General features: G+C 38.9%; 1 protein-coding gene across 5 annotated transcripts in view; it reads left to right on the top strand.

Moving 5' to 3' along the window:
- The window catches only part of PPP2R5C (protein phosphatase 2 regulatory subunit B'gamma), a 2,766,797-nt gene that overhangs the window by 2,016,889 nt on the left and 735,219 nt on the right, over positions 1-14,689 (top strand). For all 5 annotated transcript variants that reach the window (XM_044074548.1, XM_044074546.1, XM_044074547.1 and 2 more), the window contains one exon: positions 2,773-2,943. In XM_044074548.1, coding sequence (XP_043930483.1) covers positions 2,773-2,943 — 171 coding nt within the window. The remainder of the gene's footprint in view (positions 1-2,772; positions 2,944-14,689) is intronic.

Raw genomic sequence — 14,689 nt, 5'->3', positions numbered from 1 at the left:
TGGTCCTAATGCTATCTAAATTCCTCCTCCCATCCTTAGCTTTGGCAGTCTACCCAAATGTGATGACTGCAGCAGTGAAACACGAAGAACATAGTACAGTTGTGTGCACTTACCATAAATGTAGATGTTCGAGTGTATTCACTGTTGCAGTCCTGGTTCCCCTCCCTCCAGCCCCCTGACTTCTTTTGGCTATACCTCTACTCTCCTTTACTACGCTTAAAAGCTTTTTGGTGTATTTGCTATTTTGTACATATATATATATCTGGAGCAAGAAAAACTGATGTAATGGCATCAGCTGCATGCTTTATACCCCTGACTACCTGACGTCACAGAAGATGAGACAGCAGTCGATGCAGGACCCACGACTTTGATAATCAGGCTGACTGAGGGCTACTGCAAGCAGATAACCCAAATGTGATGACTGCAACAGTGAATACACTCGAACATCTACATTTATGGTAAGTGTACACAACTGTACTTTCCTTTGGTGGGCAGAGGCCTGCTACCACAGCAAGGGACTGCCATTCACTCTGTCCGCTGCTGCCCAACCCTAACAACAGACGCATCAGACTATGCATGGGGGGCTAAGTTGGCAGGGTAAGTGCATTCTGGGCACATGGAACCAGAATCAAATGCATCTGCATATCAATCAAAAAGAAATGTTAGCTGTACAGAATTTTCTGACAGCCTTCAAGGACCACATTCTTCCAGGACAATTATTGGTAAAGACAGACAACTCCACTGTTATGTGGTACATAAACAAGCAGGGGGGGGACCTACTCATACCCTCTCTGCAGACTAGCCATGGCTCTGTGGAACACAGCCTTGTGCTACCAAGTGCACCTACAAGCTCAATTCCTGCCAGGCAAGCTAAATTCACTGGCAGATGACCTAAGCAGAAATCTCATGGACCCACACGAGTGGAAACTGGAACCAAAGATATTCAACATTTTGAGAAACAAATGGGTGAGCCCAGAGATAGACCTGTTTGCCTAACCCTCAGAACTACCAATTGAACAAATTCTGCACAAAGACTCCCCACAGACAAGCTTGGAAAGTGGATGCCCTGGCCTTCACCTGGGAAAGCCTCTCAGTTTATGCCTTTTCCCCCTCTGCCTCTCCTCTTGAAAGTTCTACTAAAGATCAAACAGGACAAACCAAGGACAATACTCATTGCACCAGACTGGCCACGCCAACACTGGTACCCCCTCTTGCACGTATGTCACTGCTGGAAACCATGGCACTTGCCTCAGACTCCTTCTCTGCTGTCCTAGCAGGGGGGCCAGATTCTGCACCCCCAGCTTCAAACCCTGAACCTTGCAGCCTGGCTTAATTACCTGACCTCTCCAATACCATCCCTCAGTAAGCAGGTGCTGGATGTCATTCTGGAGGCAAGGAGGCCTAGTACTAGAAAATCCTATGCTGAAAAGTGGAAAAGATACTGTTCCTGGAGCCAAACTCAGGGGATGGGCACAACAGTGCCCAGCTTCTCGCATATTCTTCAATTCTTAACAGAGATGCTTCACAAGGGCCTTTCCTTCTCTTCTGTTAAAATTCATGTCTCAGCCATTTCAGCACATTATAATACTGAGCCACCTCTCTTCTCTCACCCCCTGCTGAAACAATTCCTCAGAGGGGCCAAAAATTTAAGACCACCCAGGAGAGCCTCTAATCTAGCCTGGGACCTTAACTTTGTATTGGAAAAGGTCACTCTACCTCCTTTTGAGCCATCTGCAACTGCAGAGTTGAAATTCCTTTCTTGGAAAACAGCCTTCCTTCTAGCCATCACTTCAGCAAGAAGAGTGTCTGAATTACAGGCCCTCATGGCAGTGGAACCCTTCATCATCTTTCATGCAGACAGGGTGTCCCTCAGGACCAATCCTTCCTTTATGCCCAAGGTTGTATCCAGTGTGGCCCTTAATCAGTCCATTCATTTGCCAACCTTCTTTTCTAATCCACAGAACAAAGGAGAACAATTATTATTGCACTCTTTGGACGTGCACAGACAACTTGGATTTTATTTGAACAGGACTAAGCCTCTCAGGAAAACTGAGCAGTTGCTAGTTGCCTTTGCTGCAGGGACAGAGGGGGAAGCCCATTTCAAAGCAAACCATTTCTAAGTGGATAGGCCATTGCATTCATTTCTGCTATAAGCACCATGGAAAACCTACGCCACAGGGGAAAAGATCACATTCCACCAGGGCTGCATCTACTTCAACAGCCTTTCTCAGAGGTGTTCCTACCAGGGACGTCCTAGAAGCTGTTACCTGGAGTTCTGTTCATACCTTCACCAAGCATTACCACTTGCCTTTTTTTCTAGATCCAGAGCTGGTTTTGCAGTTCTGGTTACCCTCCCTCCAGCCCCCTTACTTCTGTTGGCTATACCTCTCTTTTTGTTTACTGTATTTGAGCTTTCTGGTGTATTTGCTTTGTGTTGGAGGCATAACCTTGTATATAATTGCTTCCCATTATGGGGGCACCTGACATCTGTGGCAAGAAAAACTGATGTAATGGTGTTGGCTGCATGCTTTTATACCCTTAACTACCTGAAGTCATGGAAGAAGAGATGCCAACTGACGCAGGACCCAAGACTTCGATAATCAGGCCATCTGAGAGCTACCTGCAAGCAGATTACCCAAATGTAATGCCTGCAACAGTGAATACACTTAAACGTCTACATTTATGGTAAGTGTACACAACTGTACTTTATCTGTATTTTTTTACCTTGTGAAAACAGATGTTTTTGTTTTCAATTGATTTTTTTTTCTGTAGGTGGTGATGGCATTACTCAAATACTGGCCAAAGACTCATAGTCCAAAAGAAGTGATGTTTTTAAATGAACTAGAAGAGATTTTGGACGTAATTGAACCATCAGAATTTGTAAAGGTTATGGAGCCTCTGTTCAGACAGCTGGCTAAGTGTGTTTCCAGTCCACACTTTCAGGTTTGTAAGGAAAATTCTGTACTGGAATGTGCAGCTTTATTTCACACAGTGTTTTCTACAATTCTCATTTTGGTCTTAAGCATGAGAATGCATCTTAAGTGGTCATTGTCACTGCAGTGTTAAGAGGCATAAATAGCATTGTTTCACTGCCACACGTTTATTTGTTTAAGGGGAACCCATTCAGACTGCTGACAGCTGTTGAATATATTTTTCCAACAGTTTGTGGTGTGCATTTATTTCATTTATCATTAAAAGTTTGTGTATGGAACTTTACTGTCTGTAGTGGTGAGATGACTTCCACTTATGTGTTGTACTTTATACAGCAATACATTTTAAACTGTTTTTGTTTGTTTATTTTACAAAATTCAGCATACACATGCTGATTACTCTAGTCATGGTCTGAAAAGGAAGTGTGTACTTTGAAGGTGAGCATGCATGTCGTTCACTGGTAGCTTCTCTTTCTTCCTTCATTTACATATCTAGAAATTTGATCACAGGAACGTTTTGCAAGTCCTTTGAATTTAAGAGGTTTGTTATTTCAGGCAGTTAGAAGTTGTGTGTGTTTTTGTTTTTCGTTTTAACTGTATGGTAGTCAGAAGACAGGATGACTAGAGATGCAGCCGGGCTGCCAGATATTGAAACGTTAACCTAACAACAGGTAGTGAAGAGGGCAGTATTGGAAAACTAAGAACTATATTTGTAATTAGAAAATGGCAAAAACAAAATAAGTGCTTTGGCTTGGCTGTAGGCAGGTGAAAGTATGGGAGTTACTTCCTGCTACCAGCCTACTCAAAGTAATGAGCATGACACTTTTGTTAAGGAAATGAAATGTTAATTAAATAATTAAACACTCTTGATAGAATTTCAATATTTATTTTAACACATTTGTGTGGAGACCCTGCATTTATAGGTGTTCCTCCTCGAAATAATAAACTCAGATCAATTTATAGAACTTCGGAACAGAATTAATAACATTTATCAAACAGACCACTATCATCAACCAGAGTTAATACAATTCAGTACTTCTATTCATTAAGGCATTATGTTTCACTATATTAATTACATATAGTTAATATAGTTAATGTCATCTACAGGAACAATAGAAATATTATTGCTACAAATTTAACTTCCTCATGAGAGAAGACAAAAATTACTGCTCAAGCATAGGTTTGATACTTCAGGTACATAAATGGAATTTGCTTTATAAGCTGTTGTGAACAATAAAGCAGATGCATTTATTTTTGCTATGCTTCACACATTCCTGGGCATGCTCATTTGTGTTGTTTACTGCTTAAAAGAATCTGATGACATGGTTGAAAGTTTAGTCATACACACTGACCATACTCACTTCCTCTTCCTCCGACATGCGCACATTATTTTTCAATACGTTTTCAACTTTCTTGTTATTTATATTTTTCCTCACACTTTTCACATATACTAAGTTACAAAATTAAACTTTGAAATTATTAGAAACTGTTTTACTACTAGTAATGCATTGACTACTGTACATCTCTTTTTCCAGTTTGAAACCGGAAGTAAATATGCTGTTTAGCAGCCTCCATCTTGCTGAAATTGATCAATACAATGTGACGCATTCCTGCAGCTTAAACAGTTCCCTTGACCCCACTTAATTCCTTTAATACAAAATTCTCAATAATAACATGTTTTCTTTATTTTGAAATTGTAAACACTAAAGTTAAAGCTAAGTTGTACCTTAAACATCTTATGTTTTACAGTTGGCTTTCTGAAAATAAAATGTGTCAGGGTCTTTCCTTTTTGGGTCAGCAATAGACTCCATCCTCTCAAACAGTCAGAATGTAGTAGTTTGATTTCTTGGAAACCTTCACATTATGAGGTATGCACATATCTGTTGCCAGTGCGCACAGATCCTTTACATTTCATCCATCAGATCTGATTGTTACATCTTCAGTTCACTTACTGGGTCCATACTGGCATAGCTAGTGTTCCAAGCTCAAGCTCCTCACCCCCCCCCCCAGTGCACCTTTTGTCTTAGCCCATCTTTTCCTAGATGTCATGTGTTGCCGTCATGCTAAGATGTGATCTTGGCATGCAACTAGGTTCTCCACTGTCTCGGTACATAAGTCAGGAATTTTTGTTGTAGAAATTTTTGTTTCTGTCCACTGTGGAAGGTAGTTTGAATATGTCAGTGCAGTTTTGGCATCTATGCCTTACCTCTGTCTGCTTTATTAGAGTAAGCTCAGTGTCTTTGCAGACCTTTTTCCTAAGCTCCTATACCTTAGTGTGTGTAGGTTAGTTTAAATATTAGCCTTTACAAGTGAAATTTGGAAGAAAGCCTCTACTTTCAACAATAATACTGTTTTTCGCTTTGGTCAGTTGTTGCTAGTGTATGTCTTTTCTGTCTTTATCCGTCTCCATAGTACCAGGGAGAAAAACACTTTAAGAAGTTCTCCAAAAATAGGCACAAAATTCCTTCCCCAGGATTGTCATTAGATGTGTGTTTGCTGTCTGGTGATGGAACATTTGCCAGATGTGTAAGTCCTTTGGACAAAAGAGCCCTCTCAGATAGAAAAAGCAAGTTAGTTTTTAAGGGTGGTCTTCCTCCAGATAGTGATGGAGGAAAGGTCAAGAGGGCAGGTGAAGAGCAAGTCCCTAGAGAAGAAAGAGAGGAAATACAAGAAAAGGTAGGCTGACAATGAGGTTTTTGCCATCGATGCCTAAAATTTTGAAATTTATATATATATATATATATATATATATATATATATATATATATATATATACACACACACACACACACACACACGCACACACACATCCAAGTCATAGTCAACTGTTTAACAAACTTTGCAAGCAAATACTTATTTATAAATCATATATAATTATTATGTACCTAACCAGATATACATTTTAAATGACCAAGTAACCACCCCAACCCAGAAAAGGAAACAAGGCACTAATACCCTACTAAAATATTAAAAAATGTGGAAAAAATTAATAATAATATTAATGAAAAGAAAAAGGACAAATGACTTGCCTAGCAAGGGATTTTAACTTGAGAATGCACTTAGTAGACAAACTATTATTAAGTCCTGGGGGGTATGCGTATTAAGCCTCAGCTGCCATGCAAATTCCTTTTCGTCTAATTTCAGGAATGATGGACCCCCCCCCCCTATATCATTATCTATTATTTTATCAATGACAAGAAACAAAAAATGGGAAGGGTTAGCCTTCACATACATGCCTAGCCAGAGCACTGTTTAAATTCAGTTTATTAATATTGTAAACATGCTCATAAATCCTATTCTTCAAGGGCCTCTCTGTCCTGCCAACATAAAAAGCTGGACAATTCTGGCAAGTGCTCAGATAAACAATACCCCTTGATTCACAGTTAAATCTCCCTTTAATACGATAACGTTGGTTACCCACAGTACATTTTTATAATAGTATATGTATGCATAGATAGGCAATATTTATCTTTAATAAGTTAAGGCAGCTATTTTTGGTTGCCGTTTTAAATGTAGGCAGGGTTTGGAGCTTGGTTTGTTGATGTAATTTGATTTGTGATATTTAAGAATTCATTTGGTGTTGTGTAATTGTCTGAAGAAGTTTGTTTACTTTAGTAAACGACGGCGCTTACTTATACGTTGTGGCTTGGAGTGTTTTTTCTTCAACTTTGTTTTTAGTGGAGTTTTAGTTATTTTTCAGCCTTTCTTGGCCCAAAGAAATTTAATTGCCTCTGCTTAAGCCTCATCTCAGAAGGCCTCCCTGGTGTTTGGGTGTGATCCCAGATCTTCTATTTAGTCCCATTGTGGAGCGTCACCCAGAGCTCCAGAATCTAAACTTAACTGCTTGGTTTCTGCAATTCCAGTGATGGCATGGACATTGCTTTGCTTCAGGATGTTACAGGGATTTTGTCTGCATTCCAGAAAGGCTCCATGCAGAAGGTATACCATAGGACATTTTACCGTTTCTGGCATTCTTTTTGATGCAGAGGCCAGCTTCTCAATTGTTAAATTGCATTTAGCTTCAATTTCTAAACAACTTCAACCAGATTCTTGTTCGCTGGCACTGAGTAAATTGTGCAAGGCCTTCTTAAGATGAGTCTTCTTCTTGAGGCCTATCAAGCAAGCTGTTCCCCCTTGGGTGCTGAATTTAGTGTAGGAGGCTCTAACTCGGACACCTTTTGCACCAGCTTTTTCAGTGAAATTGAAGTTTGTTACCTGGAAAGTGTTTTTTTTTTTTTTTTTGTAATGGCTGCCATTACTTTGGCCAGGACAACTTCGGGGCTTCATGCCCTATCTTTGCTTAGACCTTATCTTTCATACAGTTAGTCTCTCCCTCAGGAGCAACCCCTTTTTTTCATTCTTAAGGTAGCATCTGAATTCAGCGTGAATTAATGTATCAACCTGCCTATATTCTTTTCAAACTATACCAAAAAAGATGAATACACATTTCATACCATGAATGTTCACAGGCAACTGGGATTTTAATTGCATCACACTAAGGGACGTAGAAACAGCTCTGTTTATTTTCTTCACTCCAAGTAGACTGGTAGAAAAGTATTTAGAATATCCCTGTCCAAATGGCTGTTACTGTATCACATTTTTGTATCAAAAAAGCAATCTGCCTTTGTCAGCTAAACCCGAGGCTTATTCCAAATGTTCAGTAGCCACATCTAGGGCATTCTTCAAGCATTCTTCTCTTGATCATGTGTGTGCTGCAGCTGCAGCTTGGTCAGCATTGCACGTCTTTTGAAAGCACTGCAAACTTTATTTGATCTGTAGGTCCAGAGCTTCATTTGGAGTCTCCATCCTTAAAGGACTTTTGTCATACCACCCCAGGAGTTCTCATAGCTGGGATTCCAACAAAGCAGTCTTGTCAGATGGATGGAATATAAAGATATGGAAGCTATCTACGTACATTAAGCTGGTTCCTTTAATTCCTGTCTGTCTGATATGACAACCCCCCACCACCTCCCAGACTTTTACTTTTGGGGATACAAAAGGATAGTACATTGTCATAGTGTTTTAAGCAGCAAAATCAGTCTGAGAGAAGATGGGCTTAAGAGGACAGGTGCAGTGTGGGAATGAAAGGTTTAAGGAGCTGAAGGCTGGAGTACTAGTTATGCTAGAACACATCCAGCAAGTGGCTCAAAGACCCAGTAGTTGTATCGGACAGACAGAAAGGATTTAACAATATAGTAAGAACATATCTTCCATTTTTTTCCTGTCTGGAATAAAAGAGCCTGTCTAGCCAGCCTTTGAGCAGTTTGGATCACAATCATAGCAGTAATGATTTTGTATACTAAGGCCTAAAAACAAATCTGATGTACACATGGTCTCCAAATAGTGACAAGATATGCTTTAGCTCTTGCCTTAAATGCTAGTAGATGTCCGTCATTTTCACTGCTGCAGTAGCCTCTTGGCTGTATGGGGTTATATTCTGCTAGAAATACAGCAACCGGATAGCCCCTCAAAGCTGCATCTCTCTCCCACACCTTTCACCCTGTCTAGTGATTACTGTTTTCTGAGCTGTCCAGTCAGCAGTTGGAGTGAAGAAATCTTCATGACTTTCTTACCCATACAGCAAGAAGAATATACTCATCCTGAACCTCTAAAAGATGTAAACATTAACAAATTACTTAAAGTCCCACCAACCAGAAGCATAGCTGACACAACCAGTGCCCTGTGCTGGTACCATGGTCTAGTGCCTCACCCCTCAGCTCTTTAAGTGAAGAGCAAAAATAAAAAAAGTCATCTCCTTCTACTGGCAATACAAACCAGGTGGTTATATCATATAGCAAGTGAAGTGTGCTGTACCTTTAAGAGGCATGTCAAGGCTGTACATGCACATATAAATTACAGAAACATGCACTCCCTAGTGCCATTTTATAAGAGCAGCCACAGTGAGAGCATGCATGATCACAAGTGTTAGTATGAATATAAGTTACTTAAGTTAAAGTCAGTAAACCTTTATAGTGATGTGTTTGTGCAGAATAAAGCTGCTTGAACAGAACCCACAAAGACTCTTCTATTGTGTCCAGAGTAGGAGAGCAATATGGCTTCAGAACCGGGATTGAAGAGAATAAAATCCAGAGCCATGAGGTGCAGAGATGACAGTGAAGGTAAAACCAAGAGAATTGAGCATGAAAAGAGCCAGAAAAGAACTAAAGATAAGAAGAAGTAGCACAAACTGTTTAGTTGGTAAAAGAGATAAAACGGGGCATTACAAGGCCACAAACTGCATTATTGAGCAAGCGGAAGGCACAAAAAGTTTGCTGGCTGAACAGAATGTTTAAATAAAGGTATTTGTTGAAACGATCAACAGTAAAGCAAAACAAGTGTTTAAAGATAAAACAAGCATGTTTGAAGTAAAGCAAGTATGTTAAAGCAAAACTGTGTATGTTTAGAGTAAAATGAGCACAAAAAAAGTAAGTTGGGCATCAAAAGGGCTTAAACGAGCAAAACTAATATAATAAGGCAAAACAAGAGCAAAAGGGCACATAAAGCAAAAATATAAGAAAGCGACTGCATGCATTTTGGCATAACTCTGACTTTGTATTGTGGCAAGGGCATAGCTAACTGTGTGCTTATTACTGTGCGTGTGTTTCAAAGAGTTTATTGTGTTCGAAGTGCAACTATTTCATGAAATACAAGGTATAGCAATTTTAAAAAGTTTCTTGTGCTGAGTGTGTCTGTTCGTAAAGTGTCGCCATTACAGAGAACTTGCATTGTAAAGAATTGCCTAGCAAGTTACTGCCATTATGGAGATATTTCAGTGTGCTGTATGCAGTTATTCACAAAGTGCAACTACTTCGAAATGTTATTGAGGTTTGGGCAAGAGACTGCAGTTTATTTGTATCATGCAGTTATTTGATATGTTTCTTACACTGATAAGAGGTGATTTATTGCAAAAAACAAGATTACAAAAAATATTACAGTGCCTGAGAGTTTTTTTTCACTCTCATTGTAAAGTTGTTGAGATGTTCCTTAAAATGATGGTAAAGGACTTTAGCATTTAGACTTCCAAACGATATTACGAGACTGTTAAATTGCCTGAGAAGTTTATTTCTTAAAGTCCAACTATTCAAATGTACTAAGAGTTTGTTCATTAGCATTATTTCGAAAAACCCAAAAGAAACAAATTCAGATACAAGTACTGGCACAAGTTTCTGGCATATGTGCATGAGTATATATATTTGTGCTTATTTTCAAAACCCTTCGCTGGTATGTGTTAATATGGCAGATGGATTTTGAAAACTTCTGCCACTTGTTTGATCAGAATATTGCAGAGAATTGGAGAATATTTGAGCAGGAGTACAATATTTTTATACAAGCAGCTTATGCAGCTAGAGATGCACACACCAGGGCATTCATTTTGCTAAACCTAGCTGGGTCAGAGGCCATAGAGAGTGTTAATTTGTGTATGCACCTACAGTGTATGAAGGAGAAGGTGAAAATCATTATATTGTTGTACAGGCTGAATCAAAGGAAGACCCAGAGTGTTTGACACACAAGTTCAGAGAAATGTGCAACACTTAAACAAATGTTACATTAGAGAGGCATTTGTTTTACAAGAGAGATCAGAAACCAGGGGAAACATTTGTGGCTTACATAACTGACCTGAGAAACAGTGCTAAAATGTGTCAGTTAGGTGACTTAAAAGATGAGCTGATATAGTACAGGCTTGTGTGTGGTATTCACAGTGCTGCTGTGAGAAAGATTTTGCTTCCTGTCAGTGATTTAATGTTGAGTAAAGCCATTGAGATTTGTCAAATCTATGAGATGACAGAAAAACACACAAGTATGCTTGCAAGTAACAAGAGCGTGAGTTCAGTTGGCTCCTGAGCAAATGTAGATATTATGTTAACACATGGCATACAAAAGGAGGCACAAGCACATGGCAGCTATGAGATTTCCAGGGAAGACGCGCAGCTTTCCAGCAAGTTCTAAGAAAGGAGCATGCTCTAGCTCAATGCACTACAAGCACGAATCAGCAAAACCTAAGTCCAGCTTTATTGTTAACTGTCGCAAATGTGGTGCAAATCATGAGTCTAAAAAAGAAAAGTGCTTAGCATATGGTCAGCAATGCTACAAGTGTAAAAAATGGAACCACTTCCAAAAGTTTTGTAAATCAAGTAAACCTCACACAGTTGTAAAGAAAAGTCACACAAAGAAGCAAGTTGATCAAGTAGAGCCAAAGCAGACAGCTTTCTATGTAGATGGTGCATCGGTGTTTAATAAAATAACTGATGCATTAAGTTTATTAACAAGAAGCGAGGTGTTTTGTACTGTCCAGATTAATGGAAAGTCCACAAAGCTTAAAGTAAACACTGGTTCAAAGTGTAATGTTATATCAGAAGACATATTTGCTAAAATGAGAACTAACGAACAACTCAATCTAGCCAATAGTGCGAGACTTGTTGCTTATGGAGGTGAAGAAATTCAAACCAAAGGTTCAGTGATGCTTTCATATTATTTGGCCGAGAACTGTTGCAGCTTGTTCTTTGTAGTCTGAAGACCAGTGCAATATTTGTTGGGTCTCAAAGATAGTTTAAGAATGACTCTGCATTCTTTTGCTAAAAAAATCCATCATGGAAGTGCATTTCTGAATTCTAATTTTTCAGAAGCCATTTTCTCAGAGTATGCTGATGTTTTCGATGACAAGTAAGGCAAACTTCCAGTTGTGTTTTACATGAAGCTAGATCCAGAGGTCGCTCCTGTAGTCAGATCAGCAAGAAGAGTTCCGATAGCTATGCAGGATAAAGTTAAAACTCAGCTGAATAAGATGGGCAGCAAGGTGTGAGTTGTCCAGTCACAGAACCAACTGAATGGGTATCGTCTATGGTAGCAGCTCACAAAAAAGGCTCAGATGAAATCAGAATATGTATTGCCCCAAGAGATTTAAACAAAACATTAAAAAGACCATATCATCCAATGTGTACAGTCGAAGAGGTCTTAACCTTAATACCGAATGCCACCGTTTTCTCCATCTTGGATGCAGAGAGTTCATTTTGGCAAGTGATGCTTGATCACAAATCCTCATTTCTAACTACTTTTGGTACTCTGTTTGGCAGGTACAGATTCCTAAGAATGCCATTTTGAATAAATTCTGCAAGAGAAGTCTTTCAGCATGCAGTGGAGCAAATTTTTTCAGGTTATCCTTGTGCCATAATAGTAGATGATTTATTGGTTGGAGGCAGTGGTGAAGCAGAGCTTGATAGAAACCTCAGGAAAGTTCTAGATGGGAGCATGTGAAGTAAACTTGAAACTCAGTCCTCTGAAGTGCAAATTCAGGCTTTCAGAAGTTACATATGTAGGTAGTTTGTTTAGAAGTGCAGGTTTGAGACCTCACCTGACCAAGCAAACAGCTATTCTTGAGATGCCAGCTCCAGATAATGTACAAGCTGTACAACGTTTTCTAGGCATGGTCAGCTATTTAGGCAAGTTTATACCAGACTTCAGTGAGTTAACAGCACCTTTAAGAGAGCTAACATGTACAACTGTTGTATGGTCAGGGTTGGGACAGCACCAGAAGGCATTTGAAGACCTTAAGCAGAAAATTGCCACCCTACCTACATTAAGATACTATGATGTAAACAAACCAGTTACTCTTTCCTGTGATGCTTCAAAATTTGTTTTTGTCGCAGTAATACTTCAAGGGCAGATTAGTAGCCTATGCATCTAGAACACTAATCCAAACTGAGGTGCAGTATGCTCAGATTGTGAAGGAACTTTTGGCAATAGAATTTGAATGTTTTAAGTTTCATAATTATATTTATGGTCGAGCTGTTCAGATTGAGAATGACCACCAACCTGTAGTTACTATTCTAAAGAAACCTATGTGTTTCGCTCCAGCAAGATTGCAAAGAACGATGCTTAAATTTCAAAAGTAAAGTATAATTTCAAAATGGTCTACACGAAAGGGAAATTGCTTTATTTGGCTGATACCTTATCCAAATTCCCCAGAAATATGACAGAACAGTTGACGCAAAGAATTTTGATTTTGATGTGATGGTAGTGTGTAATTTTTCTACCACAAGACTTGATGAGTTGAGAGAACACAGTCAGATTGATCCAATTTTGTAGAAACTCACTCACTATGTTAATGTTGGATGGCCCTCAAAGCAATCTAGTGTACCACCTGAAGTGCAAACTTACTTTCCTTACAGAGATGAATTGTTGATGGAAGATGGCATTATTTTCAAAGGTCCTAAAATTGTAGTTCCTGCTTCCTTACAAGACGACTATATCCAGGTTTGCATCAAGGTCACCCAGGTTCTGCATCCACTAAGAGAAGAGCGAGATAATTAATACTTTGTTCCTCATTGCCAAAAGACATTGATAAAGTGCTTTCATCTTGTTCAGTATGCACTAGTACTAGATTGCATTTGCAAAGAGAAGTACTTCAGCAAAGTCCAGCAGTTGCAACTAACATCTTTGAGTGGAACAATCAGCACTACTTAGTTTTAGTAGACTGTTATTCAAATTGGTTTTAGATTGATCTGCTACTTAACCTAACATCCACAGCTATCATTACTAAGCTGAAACATCATTTCTCAGTTCATGGTAGTCCACACAACCTTCTTTCTGACAATGGTACTCAATTTACTAGCCAGTTGTTTCAGAAAGTTGCAAAAGACTGGGACTTTGTACATGTCACTAGTAATACTGAATATCCTCCGTCAAGTGGTCTAGCTGAATGTGCAGTATAGAGTGCAAAGCAGTTACTTGAAAGGCTGAAGCATGACAATAATGATGTTTCTCAATTTGCTTAACCTCAGAAACATACCTCATGACAATATTCTTGGCTCACCTGCCCAAAGACGGTTTTCCAGAGAAACTAGAACTATGCTACCTATTACTTCCTGTTTATTGAAGCCTAAATCTAAGAACAGTAAAATCATTAAGGCTCAATTGGTTAAGAAGCGTAATATTCAGAAATCGTTACAACAGACAAAGCAGATTACTTTGTTCATTGAGGGAAGGAGAGACGGGTACGAATCCAGACAATGAAAGGTTTTGATCAAATTAAATAGATTACAGGCATCTGTACCAAGCTAAGGTCCTACTTAGTAGATTCAGAAGGTATCAGAACTGTCTTCACCATCACAACATTTTCTGTGATGCAAACTTCAAATATAAGAATGAATCAGACTTTGTTTCTATACCAGAATGTGTTCAAAATTCTGATTCCATTCCAGAAAGTGTTCCAGAGATTCCACAGGTCAAACATTTTGGAAAAACCGTTCCAGTTAATTCAGTTAATTCCCAGTTTTATGTCACACAATTTGGGCGAGTGTCAAAGCCAAGTGTGAAATACACACCAATGTGGATTTGATTGTATATATATATATATATATATATATATATATATATATATATATTTACATAGTATTGTATATTGTATGACCAAGAATTACCTGTGATTTCTGCATGCTAAATAGATGAGACTTAATTCTCAAACAGGGAGGATATAGATTGTATAGCAAGTGAAGTGTGCGGTATCTTCAATAAGCATGTCAAGTCTGTACATGCACATATAAATTACAGATGTGCACTTCCTATTGCCATTTTGTAAGAGCAGCCAGCATGTCAAGTCTGTACATGCACATATAAATTACAGATGTGCACTTCCTATTGCCATTTTGTAAGAGCAGCCAGAGTGAGAGCATGCATGATCGCAAGTGTTAGTTTGGATATAAGTTAAGTTAAAGTCAGTAAACCTTTATAGTGATGTGTTTGTATAGAATAAAGCTGCTTGA

The sequence above is a fragment of the Protopterus annectens genome, chromosome 6.part0 (assembly GCF_019279795.1).
Source record: "Protopterus annectens isolate FY-2018-M chromosome 6.part0, PAN1.0, whole genome shotgun sequence".
In the NCBI taxonomy this organism is placed as follows: Eukaryota; Metazoa; Chordata; order Ceratodontiformes; family Protopteridae; genus Protopterus; species Protopterus annectens.
This window is presented reverse-complemented; position numbering and strand designations above follow the sequence as displayed.